The 17,774-nt window shown below is 45.0% G+C and overlaps 1 protein-coding gene and 1 long non-coding RNA gene across 6 annotated transcripts in view; one reads left to right on the top strand and one right to left on the bottom strand.

Annotated features, from left to right (window-relative positions):
• The window catches only part of AK2 (adenylate kinase 2), a 29,655-nt gene extending 13,689 nt beyond the window's left edge, over positions 1-15,966 (top strand). For 3 of the 5 annotated variants that reach the window (XM_012511402.2, XM_012511399.2, XM_030823349.1), the window contains 4 exons: positions 2,138-2,248; positions 2,381-2,475; positions 10,230-10,302; positions 11,421-15,962. In XM_012511402.2, coding sequence (XP_012366856.2) covers positions 2,138-2,248; positions 2,381-2,475; positions 10,230-10,302; positions 11,421-11,642 — 501 coding nt within the window. In that variant the 3' untranslated portion in view covers positions 11,643-15,962. Of the gene's footprint in view, positions 1-2,137; positions 2,249-2,380; positions 2,476-10,229; positions 10,303-11,420 lie in introns of all 5 variants that reach the window. The other 2 variants (XM_003276394.4, XM_004089740.3) reach the window with 1 other exon arrangement.
• LOC105740624 overlaps positions 1-17,774 on the bottom strand; it is a 44,339-nt gene that overhangs the window by 9,242 nt on the left and 17,323 nt on the right. The gene's annotated exons all lie outside the window — the stretch shown is intronic.

Genomic DNA, 17,774 nt, shown 5'->3' with positions numbered 1-17,774 from the left:
TCATAGTATTCTTGAAGTTTTTCTGTGCTGATGTGTTTTGTTATATACCCAAATTTTAGAGCCAGAAATGAAACTGCTGTCCCTAGGCCAGAACTCAGAGATGTATTCAAGAGAGGATTTAGGAAGTCACAGAAGTGTTTTTTAACCTGCTTTATGGCTCTGTGTTCTGTTCTGTAACAAAGCAATTACTTCGCAGTTGTGACAAAGATAATCTTTCTTATATGAGGACTATAATTGCATTTTCTCTCTCTTTTTTTTTTTTTTCTGAGACCCAGGCTGGTGTGCAGTGGCACAATCATGGCTCACTACAGCCTCGACCTCCTGGACTCAAGTGATCCTCCCTCTTCGGCCTGATGAGTAGCTAGGATTACAGGCACACACCACCATGCCCTGCTACTTTTGTTGTTGTTGTTGTTGTTGTTGTTGTAGAGATGGGGTCTCACCGTGTTGCCCACACTGGTTTTGAACTGAGCTCAACCCAGGAGCAATCCTCCTGCCCCAGTCTCTCAAAGTGCTGGGATTACAGGTGTGAGCTGCCATGCCCAGCCACATTTTCTCCTTCTTTAGGCCAGTTGACCTGATTGGACAAATACAATCTATTATTTTCTGGCACTAATCAAAGATTGCTAGATTAATTATAACTGAGTTATTCTGGAACTTGGCCTCTGAGAATCACCTTCAGAAGTCATTTTGTGCTTGGTCTTCTGGTCTTTTTTGATCTTAGAATGTTGGTTGGGGAAGGAGCTGGGCTTTACTTTAATCCTCAAGTTACCTTCTGTTAGGCTTTGAGATTCTGTAGCTGTATCAAATGATACCTCTGCCTGCCCACCTGCCTGCCCATTTCTATCTAGTTTTCCCTTCATGTAATTGAATCTCTGAGTCAAACCAGAAAGCTAGATATTTTGGACTTTGAGTCTTGACAGAAGACTCTGTACTAAGAAAAAATTGAGATGTGGCAATGAGATTGCTGATCTCCAACCTTCGCTTAGTGGCAGAGTGTGTACTTTGTCCCCAAGTTCACAGTTAGCACCAAGAAATAAGAGCATTAGCTGCCAAGATGGGCAGGCTTCACTACGGGCTGGAGACTTTTCTTTCTATAACAGCCCAAGAAAAAAACCAGTTTCTGAAAACTGGGAGAGGTCCTTATTGGGGTTTTAGAGAGACTCAGAAGTGTATTGGCTTAGGGCTGGACACGGTGGCTCACTCCTGTAATACTATTTTTGGGAGGCTGAGGCAGGCAGATCACTTGAGGTCACCAGTTCGAGACCAGCCTGGCCAACATGGTGAAACCCCGTCTCTATTAAAAATACAAAAAATTAGCTGGGCATGGTCATGTGCGCCTGTAGTCCCAGCTGTTTGGGAGGCTGAGGCACGTGAATCACCTGAACCTGGAAGGCAGAGGTTGCAGTGAGGGGAGATTGTGCCACTGTACTCCAGCCTGGGCAACGGAATGAGACTGTCTCAAAAAAAAAAAAAAAAAAAAAAAAAAAGTGAGGGGAGAGTGTTGGCTTGGCTCTTCAGTTCCTTGATTCTGACCCAATCTTGCCAATTCGGTGAACTTCTCTGTTTCCTCATGTCCAGGATGGCCCAGATATGTAACCAAGTGCACACATCAGTCACGTTACTGTTAGCCTAATGACAGCTGTGGAACAGGGAAAGCTGATGCCTGTGTTTTGGTCAACCCCATTCTCTCCTGGCACTCTCTCAGGTGTTCTCTCAGCCATTTGTCCTCACATTTCCTATGCTTTGAGGATCACTGATTGCTGATAAGCTGTTATCTGACAGTTTGGACTCTGGACTCTAGGGGCAGGAGGGACCTTCAGGACCTAAGATACAAAGCTCTCCTGATGAAGTAACAAGTAATGGAATCTGTCTTCCCTCACCCAGATTTTTGGGATACAGGGGAATTTCAAGAGACGAGAATGTGTATCTGGCAACCACAGAGATACAATTATGAAACTGGATCTTCCAAATGGAGCCATTTCACATTTGCTCTTATTTTTCTTCTTTGGGTCCAAGAAAACTTGCCGTTTAGTAATAAGGTTATATACACAAACTTTTGGCTGTGGAGTTGGGCTAATGTCAGTCACCTAGGTAATGGATTTAAACCCAAGGCTATTTTGTTCCTAACTTCCAGGTGAGTGATGAAATGGTAGTGGAGCTCATTGAGAAGAATTTGGAGACCCCTTTGTGCAAAAATGGTTTTCTTCTGGATGGCTTCCCTCGGACTGTGAGGCAGGCAGAAATGGTGGGTAGCTTAGTTTTTATATTACTACTGCATGAGACCAAACTCTTGTCCTTTGTCTTCTCTTAATTCCTTTGAAGGAGATGGGTCTAACCAAGCTCTGGTAGCTTAGGTGGGCCACACATTCTTTTACAGCTCGATGACCTCATGGAGAAGAGGAAAGAGAAGCTTGATTCTGTGATTGAATTCAGCATCCCAGACTCTCTGCTGATCCGAAGAATCACAGGAAGGTATTTGTCCCTTGAAGGTCCCTTTTCATGCTTCTCAGAGCTTTCTCAAACTCTGAGAATTGCTCTTGCCTAATTCCAGCCATGAAGCTTAGTGCCATTTCAACACGGATTGATTTTATTTGGTGACATCCACTGAAGTGGTGAGATGGGATCGGGATATGGAAAGAAGAGCAAGGGATTTGAAGTCAGACAGCATCTCATTCTTGTCACTGCACTCCAGCCTGAGTGACAGAGCAAGACTGTCTTGCTCTGGGAGTCTAACTCTGTCGCCCAGGCTGGAGTGCAGTGGCACAGTCTTGGCTCACTGCAACCTCCACCTCCTGGGTTCAAGCAATTCTCCTACCTCAACCTCCCAAGTAGCTGGGATTATAGGTGTCTGCCACCAAGGCTGGCTAATTTTTTTGTGTTTTTGGTAGAGACAGAGTTTCACCATGTTGGCCCGGCTGGTTTTGAACTGACTTCAAGTGATCCGCCTGCCTCGGCCTCCCAAAATGCTAGGATTACACGTGTGAGCCACTGCGCCCGGCTCTTGTTGCTTTTTTTTTTTTTTTGAGACAGAGTCTCACTCTGTCACCCAGGCTGGAGTGCAGTGGTGCGATCTTGGCTCACTGCAACCTCTGCCTCCCCAGTTCAAGTAATTCTTCTGTCTCAGTCTCCCGAGTAACTGGGACTACAGGCATGCACCACCATGCCCAGCTAATTTTTGTATTTTTAGTAGAGACAGGGTTTCACCATGTTGGCCATGCTGGTCTAACTTTTTTTTTTTTTTTTTTTTTTTTTGAGACGGAGTCTGTCTGTGCCCAGGCTGAGTGCAGTGGCCGATCTCGCTCCTGCAGCTCCCCCCAGTTCACCCATTCCCTGCCTCAGCCTCCCGATAGCTGGACTACAGCGCCCCCACACCCGGCTATTTTTGTATTTTTAGTAGACGGTTACTTGTTACCAGTGGTTCGATCTCCTGACTCGTATCGGCCTCCCAAAGTGCTGGATACAGGCTGAGCCCCGGCCTGGTCTCAACTTCTGACCTCAAGCGATCCTCCCGCCTTGGCCTCCCAAAGTGCTGGGATTACAGGCGTGAGCCACTGTGCCTGGCCTCTTGTCATTTTTTAACTGTGACCCTAGGCACATTTCTTAACCTCTGAGGCTGTTTCCTCATATGTAGAAGGGGGTTGATAACACCTGCTTTGAGAAGCTATTGCACGTGTTAGGTAACATAAAATGCAAGTTCAAAGTCTTGCCTATATTAGGTGCTTAAGAAATGTTAATTTCTGGCCGGGCACGGTGGCTCACGCTTGTAATCCCAGCACTTTGGGAGGCCGAGGCGGGCGGATCACGAGGTCAGGGAATCGAGACCACGGTGAAACCCTGTCTCTACTAAAAGTACAAAAAAATTAGCTGGGCATGGTGGCGGGTGCCTGTAGTCCCAGCTACTCGGAGAGGCTGAGGCAGGAGAATGGTGTGAACCCGGGAGGCAGAGCTTGCAGCAAGCTGAGATCGCGCCACTGCACTCCAGCCTGGGTGAGAGAGCGAGACTCCATCTCAAAAAAAAAAAAAAAAAAAAAGAAATGTTAATTTCTTTATATGTGTATCTCCTCCATTTTAGTGCTCCTTAAATCTGATTTCAGCTGGAGTTGCCATACTTTGCTGTAGACTTTTTATTAATTATAAAAATAACATAACCATCTGTAGAAAGTTTAGAAAATGGAGGAAGAATTTGCTCACAGTACAGCCACTGTGTGTGTGTGTGTGTGTGTGTGTGTTTTAACATGTTTGTTTCTCTGTAATAGCATTGAACACAGAAATGCCTCTGCTTTTGGACACGTTTGTTCTGACAGACCAACACTGCTTTAGGCTACAGTTTTCTCTACCCTATTTCACTAATCACTGCCATCTGCTTTGTGCCTTCCAGAAGTATGACAGAGGCTTTCAACTGCAAATGGACCCTCCATTCCCTTTATTGTGGGCTGTAGCTTTTTTATGTCTTTGTCATTTTAATGGTGTCTCAGGAAAGTGGTCAGCCAACCATCTTGAACCAGACATCCATGACCATTACTTTTAATTGCTGTGTGATATTTCACAGTAGGTAAACCATTGTTTACTTATTTCCTTATTGTTGTACATTTGTGTTTCTTCCAGTTAGCCACTGTTAAAATGATACTATGGCCATTATAATGCATGTAAATTTTTGGATTAGGGAAAAAATGTTTTCTTATTTCAGACATTATTACTTTGATTTCCTAATGAGGTTGAACATCTCTTCCATGTGTTTATAGTCCGTACCTTCAAGAAGAGAGACAAATGTGAATAGACAGTACAGGGTTATCACTATTATCCTGGAAAGTGATATGAAATACAGTGGGCTCTACCTTGTATTCATTTTCTTTTCAAATGTCCAGGTTACCTGTCTCCAGCTATTCCATAAGCTCCTTTAATGCAGGAACTTCTGTTTCTTTGTATTCCCACTGGGCACAGAGTAGACAAAGTTGATGTAGGTCCAGAAGCAGTAGGGTTAACAGTAAAGACATCACCAGGCCTGGGGTCTCTGAGGCACTAAGCACATATTAGCAGAACCAGGTGATACTGGAGACCTTTGATTCTATGGGCCCAGCTTCCTGAGTACCTGCTTCCTGCATAGCACAGTACTAGACCCTGGGAGCAGAGGACCACGAGAGGCTCTAGGATAACCTCAGAGAGTCATATATGAAACTTGGGCTGTTCAGTGTAGTAGGAAGTCCAAGAAGAAAGCCTGGGGACAGGGAAGAAAGGCTTCCGAGGATAGAGATAACATGAAACTCTTCCTCGATGAAGAGTATTTCAGTGAGCCTTTCCCAGAAGGGAGGAGAAGCCGGAATGAGTATGGGTTGGGCTTTCGCTGAGGCTAGTAGCAGACGTGTCTGCCCAGTGGTCTGGGGGGCAGGAAGGTAGAAGGAATGCTGTTGAGAAGAGCTTTACTGGGGAGATCTGCCAAACCAAAGAGGGTAGATAGACTTGACAGGGTTCAGGACTCATGAGATATTCTTGAGCCACTGGGTGTTGTGGCAAAAACAGTATTCTAAGAACATTAGCTTGGTCCTGGTGTCCAAGGTAAATTAGGGCAAGGAGAAACAGATAAGGATACCATCTAGGAGCCTGTTTATGATCCACATGATGTGATGGAGATTTCTTTTTTTTATTATTATTATTATACTTTAAGTTTTAGGGTACATGTGCACAATGTGCAGGTTTGTTGCATATGTATCCATGTGCCATGTTGGTGTGCTGCACCCATTAACTCGTCATTTAGCATTAGGTATATCTCCTAATGCTGTCCCTCGCCCCTGTGATGGAGATTTCTAACTGAGGTTGGGTGGGAGAGAACAGAGAGATTCTGAAGAACAAACAGCAGGATTGCTGTAAAGGGTGAAAGAGAGAAGATTCAGTTCCTCCATTTGGAAGTAGGTGGTTAGTGTGACTTCCTCCCTCACAGAGAGAAGGACCCCCTTCCTCACAGAGCATGTCACTGCTGAAGGTGTTTTTCCAAGTTTACCCAGCAGATGAGTGGCAGGGTTAGCCCTGGAAGCCTGCTTTCTGCCTCCTAGTCCAACATGTTGATGGTTAGAAGAAAATGAGGCAGGAACTAGTCAGTTTAATACTGATCTTTTTCTTTTTCTTTTTCTGTTTTTGTTGTTGTTGTTGTATTGTTTTTGAGACAGAGTCTCACTATGTTGCCCAGGTTGGACACAGATGTCGGCTGTTTGAAGATGCTGGGGAATGCACCCCAGACCTCACACAGGATCTTTTTCGAGTCTGAGATGATACGGACCCATTGTAACAATCTTCTGAATTAGCTCTGACCTCACTTCTAGTAATTTTGAGTCATTGTTCTGTTTCTTAAATATGAATAGTTGGTGGTTGTGGTTTTTGTTTTTAACTTATTCAATATTGGCTCTCTCAAATCCTAATTATCCTACCAGTTGGCTCTCTGATATTATCTTAATACCTAGTACCATCCCAGTTTTGTGGTTGAGAAAACAAGTGTTTAAAGTGTCACACTGAATGTTGGGCACAGTGGTTCATGCCTGTGATCCCAGCATTTGGTGGGGACCTAAACAGGAGGATTACTTGAGGCCAGGAGTTTCAGACCAGCTTGAGCAACATAGCAAGACCTCGTCTCTACTATAAAGCAAAAAAAAAAGCCAAGTGTGGTGGTGTGCACCTGTGGTGCTGGTCCTACTTGGGATGCTGAGGTGGGAGGACTGCTTGAGCTAGGGAGGTCAAGGCTGCACTAAGCCGTGAGTAGGCCACTGGACTCCCGCCTGGGTGACAAAGCAAAACCCTATCTCAAAAAAATAAAAATAAAGTATCACACTCACGGTAGCAGTGATTGTAGATTCCCAGTCCTGATGGTACCTCCAAGCCAGGCTCAGTGGCTCATGGAGCTATTTTGATTGGTACTTGAGACCAGTCCCATATTGAGAACCTGGAGAGTGGGGTTTGTTTCATTTACCTTCTATGGAATGAGCCTTGTATTGTTTTAAAAAGTGGTATTTGTGAATGGCAAAAGAGCAGTGTGTGGGAGTCATATTTGTTGCAGCCTGGCTGCTATGTGCCCTGTGCTCTTTAGAAGGTAAAAAAATATCCTGGTCCATATCTCATGCCCCTAGCCCTTCCCAAAGTTGCTGCTGCTGAGCCCAGCAGCCTGCTGTCTCCTCTCCCTGGCTCTCCCAGTGGATGCCATTTCTGAATGAATGCATCAGAGGAATCCTTCCAGGCACTCAAATGATGGAAGGTGCAAGTTCACAGTACAGGACTGCAGTCACAGGAACCTTTACTCCTCTGTCCAGTTGGCCTTCCATATCCATGGTTCCCTCATCCACAGATTCAAGCATTTGTGGATTAAAAATATTCAGAACAAAACCACCAATAAATATAACCCAGGAAAGCCGAAGAAAATAAAAAATAATACAAATTTTAAAATTCAGTATAGCAGTTCTTTACATGGCATTTACATTGTATTAGGTATAAATAATCTAGAGATGATTTAAAGTATACAAGACAACCAGCCTGGGCAACATGGTGAGACCTCATCTCTACTAAAAATAAAAAAATCAGATCAGGTGCGGTGGCTCACACCTGTAATCCTAACACTTTGGGAGGCCGAGGTGGGTGGATCACGAGGTCAGGAGTTTGAGACCAGCTTGGCCAACATGGTGAATACAAAAAATTAGCCGCGCATGGTGGCAGGCACCTGTAATCCCAGCTACTCAGGAGGCTGAGGCAGGATAATTGCTTGAACCCGGGAGGCAGAGGTTGCAGTGAGCCGACACCATGACACTGCACTCCAGCCTGGGCAACAGAACGAGACTGTCTCAAAAAAAAAAAATAATGGCTGGGCGCGGTGGCTCACGCTTGTAATCCCAGCACTTTGGGAGGCCGAGGCGGGTGGATCACGAGGTCAGGAGATCGAGACCACGGTGAAACCCCGTCTCTACTAACAATACAAAAAACTAGCCGGGCGTGGTGGCGGGCGCCTGTAGTCCCAGCTACTCAGAGAGGCTGAGGCAGGAGAATGGTGCAAGCCTGGGAGGCGGAGCTTGCAGTGAGCCGAGATCGCGCCACTGCACTCCAGCCTGGGCGACAGAGCGAGACTCCATCTCAAAAAAAAAAAAAAAAATAATAATAATAATAATAATAATAAAATTAATTAGTTAAATAAAATAGAAGAATTAGCCAGGCATGGTGGCGCATGCTTGTAGTCAGCTACTCCAGAGGCTGAGGCGGGAGGGTCACTTGAGCCCAGTAGTTTGTGGTTACAGTGAACTATGGTCATTGCCATTGCACTCCAGCCTGGACAACAGAGCAAGACCATGTCTCAAAAAATAAAATAAATAGACCAGGCGCAGTGGCTCACACCTGTAATCCCAGCACTTTGGAAGGCTGAGGCAGGTGGGTCACGAGTTCAGGAGATTGAGACCATCCTGGCTAACACGGTGAAACCCCGTCTCTACTAAATGTATAAAAAATTAGCCAGGCTTGGTGGTGGGCGCCTGTAGTCCCAGCTACTTGGGAGGCTGAGGCAGGAGAATGGCGTGAACCCGGGAGGCGGAGCTTGCAGTGAGCAGAGACCGCGCCACTGCACTTCAACCTGGGTGACAGAGTGAGACTCTGTCTCAAAAATAAAATAAAGTACACAGGAGGATATGCATAGGTTATATGGAAATGCTGTACCATTTTATATCAGGGACTTGAGCATCTATGGATTTTGGTATCCATAGAGGGGGATCCTGGAACCAATCCCCCCGTGGATATCAAGGCATTACTCTAGCTTATTTTCTCTACTGTCACCTCCCTCCTGCCCATAACCCAGTGCCACTTTATGCCATAAATGGACCATCTTGTCCCCCAAAATATGCTGTGATTAACAAAAAAGAAAGTAGCACATTTTACAGAGGTGCTACTTCAATAGTCTAAATAGAATTGAATAGAATTCGTATTTATTTTTTTGAGACAGTCTTGCTCTGTCACTCAGGCTGGAGTGCAGTGGTATGATCTCGGTTCACTGCAACCTCCACCCCCAGGTTCAAGCGATCCTCGTGCCTCAGCCTCCCAAGTAGCTGGGATTACAGGTGCCTGCCACCCAGCTAAATTCTTCATATTTTTAGTAGAAACGGGGTTTCGCCATGTTGGTCAGGCTGGTCTCGAACTCCTGACCTCAGGTGATCTGCCCACCTCAGCCTCCCAAAGTGTTGGGATCACAGGCATAAGCTGCTGGGCCCAGCCCAAATATTGCTATGCCTGCCAAATGGTGAAAAATATTAGGGAGCTCTAGTCTAATAGACCTTCATGAAAAAAGCAGCCATTAGTTAAATAAGCAAACAAACACTTGGTTGGCAGAGAATTGAGAAACCACAGAACTGAAGCAAGGCCTGGCTGCTGAGCAGAGCTTGGCCTCCTTTCCTTAGGTTTCTAGGCTCCTGTGGTGTGGTCATTCCCAGTCAGGAACGCTGTGGGGACTCAGCACAGATGCAGCTGCCCGCTATACATTCAGTGCCAAATAAATGCCTGTTGTTGAGCTCTGTATTCCACAACTTGTTTAATAAGTCATTTTTCCCGATGACTTGAATATTGCTCCATAAGGGTTAGGCTGTCTTTTATCTGTGTGATCAAAAAGATGTGTTGCATTATCTGGCAGTGTTTGCATCCATGGGACTTATTTTTCCTGTTAGTACCTTCCTGGTTTTGTAACCAAACTAGGTTAGAAAGTAGAGTTCATTTCTTTGTCCTCTGTCCCCCATAGCACTTTGTACAAATCTCTGTTAAAGGATTATCATGTTTGTTATTTATTTCCACATTTGTCTCTCCCACTAAGCACTACTTGTGAGCAGGGATCATTACTCATTGCTTTGTAGCCTCTGAATTCAGCTTAAGGCTTGAATGGGATACTTATTAATGTTTGTTGAGTAAATGGGTGAAGAGAATGGATGGCTGTGTGAGACCAGCACCAGAGTTCCTTCTCTCAAGTCCTGAATTAGGTAGTTACGCCAGCAGTTTGCTCTTCAGCCAGATACTCATAATAATGTTTGGGCAAAATAGAAAATATACTCTGCCACTGGCATAAGCTCTCCTGGAAGCCCAGTGATTTAGCTGGATTTTCTGCTGGGTGCTGGGTCCTTGCATCCAGCGTCCCTGTCTCTGCTTGTCATTCCGGAGCCCCCTAGAGTGGAGTGCAGGCGTGTGCTGTCAGTTAACCTAACTCATATTCATTTGCTGTCTTTCAGGCTGATTCACCCCAAGAGTGGCCGTTCCTACCACGAGGAGTTCAACCCTCCAAAAGAGCCCATGAAAGATGACGTATGTAAACTCAGGACAAAAAATTTCCTTTTCTTTCCTTCCCCTTTCTTCACCGTTTTCTTTTTCCTTTATTCTTTCCATCTTCCTTTTATTTCTACCAATATTACTAACTTAGTCATGAAAAATAACACTATCAAGTAAATCACATGGCCTGTGTCAGATCTATTCAGTGTCTCCTCAGGTGGTTTATTGCTTGGCCTCAAGGTTGCTACCAGTGGTGCTAGCTTTTCGCAGTGCCCAGATTGTACCTGTCTTCTGTCAAGAGCAGCCCCTTTCTGGCATCATGGCCACCTAAGTGATCAGCTAATTAGGAGAAGGTTTCTTAAAAGCCTACAATTGGAGAGTGGGGAGAGTGTGGCACTGAAGAGAAGTTTGATGACCAGTCCTCCAGAAAAATATTCTCTTTTTATAGTTACTGCTGCTGTACTGTGTCCTGGGGTTTCATACATGGTCACTGCACCATTTGCCATAGTCTATATGGTCTGTTTTAAAGCATGCAGGCAACAGTAAGAATTTCCTGGGTTTACCTTTGTCCTATGAAACAAGTACATCAGGTCATCCAGGTTCTATAAATACAGGTTCCAGAGCCGTTATGGCAACTTTGTCACGTTTTGCAAACTTGCTAATTCTACTATTCAAAGTTCTTTCTCATTTTACTTGCCACTTTTAGAATGTTGATGGGTGACACTGTAGTAAATATGCTAAATATTTAAGCAACTAAGATTACAATTGCTAATGTATCTTTGATTTTGACGTATTCTCCTGGTTTTAGGGGCCTTTTTGACTTACTTTTGACCCTAGAAGTGTTTATCTTGGAAGCTGAATCGCCTGAGCACAAAGATGAGAAAGTCATTGCCTATCTTCCCCTCATGAGCCCCTTTCCTCACAGTTGGTGTTTCTGACAAACTCTCTGACTTCTGTTCACCAACTGCTCTGCTCCTGGGAGTAGCAAAGTTCTTCATTGGAGAGGGTCTGGATTGCCTGTCTTTGTCTCTGATGGGCTTTGGGAACAGACAGCATCCTGGGCAGAATGGTCCCATCTCAGATCTGCATCTGGCATGGAATAAGAAAACCTTGCTAACAGTCCTAGCCTTTCATCGCTGTCTTCCTGTTCTCAGATCACCGGGGAACCCTTGATTCATCGATCAGATGATAATGAAAAGACCTTGAAAATCCGCCTGCAAGCCTACCACACTCAAACCACCCCACTCATAGAGTACTACAGGAAACAGGGGATCCACTCTGCCATCGATGCATCCCAGACCCCTGACGTCGTGTTCGCAAGCATCCTAGCAGCCTTCTCCAAAGCCACATGTAAAGACTTGGTTATGTTTATCTAATGTTGGGTCCAAGAAGGAATTTCTTCTTCCTATCCCTGTGAGGGAATGGCTGGGAATGATAGGACAGGCAAAGAGAAGCTTCCTCAGGCTAGCAAAAATATCATTTGATGTATTGATTAAAAAAGCACTTGCTTGATGTATCTTTGGCGTGTGTGCTACTCTCATCTCATCTGTGTGTATGTGTGTTTGTGTGTGCGTGTGTGTGTGCATGCATGTACGTATGTGTTCACTCTCCTACTTTGTAAGTTTTAGGCTAGGTTGCTTTACCAGCTGTTTACTCCTTTTTTGTTGTTTTGAGACAGGGTTTCACTCTGCCACCCTGGTTGGAGTGCAGTGGCGTGATCTTGGCTCACGGAAACCTCTGCCTCCTGGAGCTCGAGCAATTCTCCCACCTCAGCCTCCTGAGCAGCTGGGACTACAGGTGCACGCCACAACACCTGGCTGATTTTTGTATTTTTTGTAGAGACAGGGTTTCGTCAAGTTGCCCTGGCTGGTCTTGAACTCCTGGGCTTAAGCAGTCCACCCACCTTGGCCTCCCGAAGTGCCAGGATCACAGACGTGAGCCACCACACCCAGCCCAGCTGTTTACTTCTTTAACCATACTTTTGATTTTATTTTTTGACCAAAATGATCTAACCCAGGTAATCTTCCAGGGACCACAATTCCAGAACCTCATAGTATTTCTTCCATTTCCAGCAGCTGAATAGAAGTCCAGGATCATGTGAAGTCAGGCAGGGTCACAGTTCCTAATGGCACATTATGGACAGAGAATTCCATTTTGTTTTCTGACCCATAATGAAAACCCACATGAGTCAGTGTGTGAACAGGGATCATTAATTTTTTCCCCCTAGGTGGAAGGAAAAAGGCAGTTATGTTGCAAGTTACAGAAATTACTGGGAGAGGATATCGTCATAAAAAGAGCCAGGCCAAATTGGAATATTTTTGTGATCTGCATCATGATGCTGAAAAGTAGCGATTATTTGGGAATTAGGTTTGAAAACTGAATTGTTGCCAGAGAATTAAACCAGGTGAAAGGTCCTTTTGAATTCAGATTGTCTTCTGAACATCCAGGCTGATCATCTGAGAGCAGTCAAATCTACTTCCCCAAAGAGAGACCAGGGTAGGTTTATTTGCTTTTATTTTTAATGTTTGCCTGTGTTTCCAAGTGTGAACAAAACAGTGTGTGATCTATTCTTGGATTCATTTTGATCAGTATTTATTCAAACCCAGTCTCTCTCCAGGACATAAAACTGAAATCAGATATGTTCTTTTTAAGCCCAAACCCTCTCCCTTCTAGATCCAACCCTTCACCCCTAATTTTATGATGGCTATAGCCATGGACTTCCCAAGAAAAGATCACCCAGAAATAAGACCACCTGTGACAGTAACCAGCTTTTATTCATAACCTTAGCTTCCCAACTATTGAGCATTTTCTAAGGTCCCTGCTATGTCTTTTGGTCTCGGTTTGATTTGTGGCAAACAGATGAAGTAACAGACTGCTATGAAGGACCACAAAAACAGCAGCCTCTGGAAAAACCATTAGAAAGTCAGTGGCAGATCCAGTAAATAATATTGCCAGCCTCAGCATAATCTGCTGCTGACTCGATTCAGTGGACTCTAAAGTGTCCAGCCTCCTGACCTGAGCTCTCCTGCCGTCTGTGAGACTACCAGAGGTCTTATCTGCCATCCACATGGCAACTGGGCATGAGTACCTGGCCACCTTGCTTCCCTCTTTGCCTAGTCCATGTGAGTGTCTGCTGCCTCTGTCCTGCTTTGTTTTCCTGGCTCTAAACTAGCTCCACCCACTCTTAATGGAAACTCAGTCTGGCTTTGTGTGTTTCTGGGAAGCACATGACTTCTGGGAATGGGCAAAGAAGAGGAGTGAAACAAAAACTGTCAGCTGTGTGTGCCTGGTCTGGGATCCCTCTCTGGGTGACAGTGGCATCATGAATCTTAGAATCAGCTCCCCTTTAACTAGGGACAGTTGTAAGCACTTGGACTCAAAGTTGAGGTCCCTGAATGTTTGCTAATTGAATGTGCATGATTCTCGCCCAAATATTTGTCATCCATCCACATAGATTCACGTGTGCATACAACATGTACAAGTAATATGTGGGCTGCCCATAAGAACTAGAAGATTCATAGGGAATGCATATACCCTTCTGAGTATGGTTAGGATTCTGTTTTTGCTTCGTTTAATTCCAGTGTTCCTCAGCCTCAGCAGGTTCTGCTTTTACCTGTCAGAGAAATGTCCAGTGTTTAATGCGTTTGGTTGCCGGGGCTTACATGCCAGCCTCCTCTGATATGTACTTGGTTTTTAAAAACCCATTTTGTTCTCTCTTGTTTCCTCTCTATTTCAGCCTAGTATCAGAAGGCCAGGCGAGACTGCAACACTGCTCATCACCCCGCGGCGTGATCCCTGCTCTTAGGTGCTGGGCAGAAGGGAAGGGTGGTCAGGGTGAGGATGGTGAGGGAGGGCTGGTGAGGGGCTCAGAGGAATACTTGGAACAACAGCAGTGTTATTGTAGTGTAGCAGTTTTTTTATACATAGGTGAGAGTTTTTAAAGTGTAAGGGAAAAATTAATTTTTTAAAAAACACCGTGCTTGGAGGGTGGGGGTAGAAATAGAGAGATACAATATTATTTCTAAGGAATCGGGTTTTCATTTACTCTGGACTGGTGAAAATATTTTTTAAAGCCAGTACTCTAAGACCTCAGCTTTTATCTCAGAACCCCATGGGTTCCAGACCAAGAGTACAGGAAATCAAATTGTTGTCCTGTCTCTCTATAGCTTGGAACAGGGAGGCTTTGATTACTGACCCTGGTTCCACACACTGTAAGATCAAAAAACCATCTGCACATTTGAAAGAGATGTAAGGTGTATTCATAGGGATGGTGGCTCAACAAATCAAGCAAACTGGAATCAAGGGGAGGGGGAAGGGAATGAAATGGAAAGGGAGGCTGATTCCCTTCCCCTGACTTACCACTAATTTACTAGGCTACCTACTCTCATGAGTAACCTCTCACAGCTACCCGGCACATGCCACAATCCTATGCTCTTGCCTTCTTTTATCTGCAGTGTGTGAAGGGACTCTTTTAAATAAATGAGCAAGTGTCCTAAGCTATGTCATCCAAAGATTGTCCTTTCCATTCTCAAATCCTGTGACTGGGATCACTCAACAGCACTGTGATGTATTATTTTCAATGAGGTGCCTTTCTTAACTGACCAAATGCTGCCTTGTTTGGCCCCTAAATCAATAAAATATGTTAAAATTTGTATCCCCTGTTGTGGCATTTTTTTTAGATAATCTAAGCTAGAAAAATGACATTGAATTCTGGACCTGGCTGGAAGGAAAAGAAGCCCTTTCTTGTGGTCGCTGGCAGCTTATGGTAGGGAGGTCCAAGTATGTGCACATGAGATAAGCCTGCAACCTCTTGACCTTCAGCTCCTATGCAGGCTTCTCTTGAGCCCAGAGACAAGGCAGCTTGGTCTAGTGGAGATAGCACTGTGCTTGGAGTTCAGGGGACCTAGGACAAATCCCAGCCAGTTAGTTATTCACTGTGCTCCTGTTTCCTCAGCTGAAAAAGGAAGTTGGTTATGCCACCTTCTCGGCCTTAATGGCATTAAATGAAATTTATAGGAAGAAGGTTTTTGCTCAGTACCTGGCATGCAACAGATATTGGATAAATGTTAGTTGGATCCAGATATACACAGAAAAATATCTGCTTCCTGCCAGGCTGGATAATTGTTGAATGGACACTTGTCCATAGTATAGAAAGTCAGTGCTTCTAATCCCTAAGCCAGATCTTTGACTACCTTTTCAGTTGCTTCTTTAACACTCTTTGTTGCTTCTCTGTGTGTCCTGGTTTAAATTCATTTCCTCTCCAGCAAAAGTGAGCTTAAATAATTTGTCCAAACTAAAGCTCTCATGCTTTCGGAAAGGCTGCCTTTGCAAGTGAGGTTTCTGAGAAATGACTGTTATTCCCAAAACAAGAGGGAGCTGGGCTGGAAGCACCACTATTCTTCTTTAGGCATCTTGTTACAGAGAGAGGCAGGGTCTTCACTGACATATTAAATCCTGTTCCCTGAACCAGCCCCTCCCTCTTCTGCTCCACTTCCTCACCTGTGCAGTCATTTTCAGGTGTCAGCCTTACTGATTTGCACTGATCTGTTTGTTCCCTGAGCTTTTTAAATACCCTATGAAAATTTTCTTTCCTCCCTTGGTCGTCATGATCTAATTGCGGGGAAATGTTTGTCAAACCAACCTGCGAAGAAGCAGCGTGGTGTAGTTGAGAATAATAAACAGAGAAGACTGGGTGAGCTATTGTTTGTTTGCTTCTTTGGGCCTGGGTTTCCTCATCTAATCTGCAAACCAAGAATGCAGACTAGTCCTACCACTCCCGGAAGACTGACGTTATGCCAGGTACTATGCAAAGGCTCCATGTAACCCTCGACTTCACGTAACCCTCACACAGCACCCTGTGGAGTCAGAACTGTCCTTCACTTTTATAGGTGAGGAAACCAGACTCAGAGAGGTGAAGTGGCATTCCTGAGGTCATGCAAAGAGGCAGTCAGGACTGAAACACAGTCTCTACCACTTATCCGTCCCCTTGATCTTGTTGCTGAAGTGGTTTAGTTACTCGCGTAGCTCTGCAGACAGGAAGGGCTGCTCCGAATAAGAGCTCTTTTCCATGGACACTCAGCGCTGCCAGAACTGATTTTGAAGAAGTCACTGCCGGCTCTGAGGGCCTAGGTTATGTGTCTTAGGATCTCCTGTGTGCACAAAGTGTCACTGACAGAACACAGCAGGATGGAGAGCAGCCTCCTCAGAAGCCTCACAAGTCTTTCCTCAGATGAAGACAGAGCAACGAGTCAGAAGACAGATTTCAACAGCAACTTCACCATGCGACCTTGAACAAGTTATCTCACCTCATCAGTAGAATGGGAATAATCCCTACCCCTCAAAGGTGCTGATGACACTGGTGACCAAGATACTCATGTGGGTTGGACTGCCCAGGACACAGCAGATGCTTAGTAAACACAGATGGAATTCAGAGGGAAAATGTAGGCATTGATGAAAGTTGTCTTACTGACCATCTGGAACCAGGCTAAGGATCCCCTAGAAATCATGGACCTCTGAAATTATATGCAGCATTATTTGTGTTTTCATAATTACTAATAGTCTAACATATTAAATTCTTAACCGTGTGGGAGGTTCTGCATGCATTATCTCATTTATTATTCTTGATAACCCTGTGGAGGTAAGTACTGCTTTTATCTCTATGGTATGTCTGTAGACTTTGAGGTTTAGACATCTGATAATGGCAGAACCAGAGCCTGAGTCCAAGTCTGGCTCCACACCCCAGCCTCTTAACACTGTGCCAATTGCTTTGACACTTCGCTGGGGAGAGACGAAATGATCTCAAAGGCACTCATGATACAGAAAAGGCTATAAGCCATGGATCTAAACAAAAAGAGAAACTCGAGTAGGTTTGCTCTGTTACAGTGAAGGACCTGCCACAGGTAAGACCTTTTTCTGTTTTGCCATCCTGTGTTGTTTCCTTGTTGTTGGTATTAAAGCTTGAATGTGCGGGATTTACATAGCTCCTGGAATCACCCATATTCCAGAAAGGCCAGAGGGGCGAGTTATGTTGGGGGAAGGAGCCGGTTCCCATCCCCTGTCCTCCACTGTTATCTCCTGGTTCTGGAAAAGGTGGCCAGGGGAGGGTGTGTATGTAGGCTGTTGAGTCACAGGCAGCTCTCTCAGACTGCAGCTCTGTGTGGCTGATGGTGTTGCATTATTCATAACTCCAGAGGGAGCAGTGTGTTTCTGATGTCTTGGGAATGCAGCAGTTCTGGGTTTAGAGTCATCCATGGCAGTGTGATGATGAGCTGCTCTCACAGAGGGCCCCCTCCAGGTGCCCAGTCCAGATTGAGGTGCCCCCAGCAGAAAGCAGGTGGAAATGGAAAGACAAAGTATCAGAGGGCAAAACAACATTGGCTTAGATCCTGTGCCGATAGCCCTCAAGCCAATAAGCCAAACGGATCTGCACTTCGGTGGTAAAGTTGCTATGGAGCAAATAATTTGATTGTGTGGTGTTCTGTAAGGGTTTTCCAGACAAATTCCTCTGA

The sequence above is a fragment of the Nomascus leucogenys genome, chromosome 12 (genome assembly GCF_006542625.1).
Source record: "Nomascus leucogenys isolate Asia chromosome 12, Asia_NLE_v1, whole genome shotgun sequence".
Classification (NCBI taxonomy): Eukaryota; Metazoa; Chordata; class Mammalia; order Primates; family Hylobatidae; genus Nomascus; species Nomascus leucogenys.
Note: the sequence above shows the minus strand (reverse complement) of the source record. Positions and strands in the feature narration are given on the sequence as shown.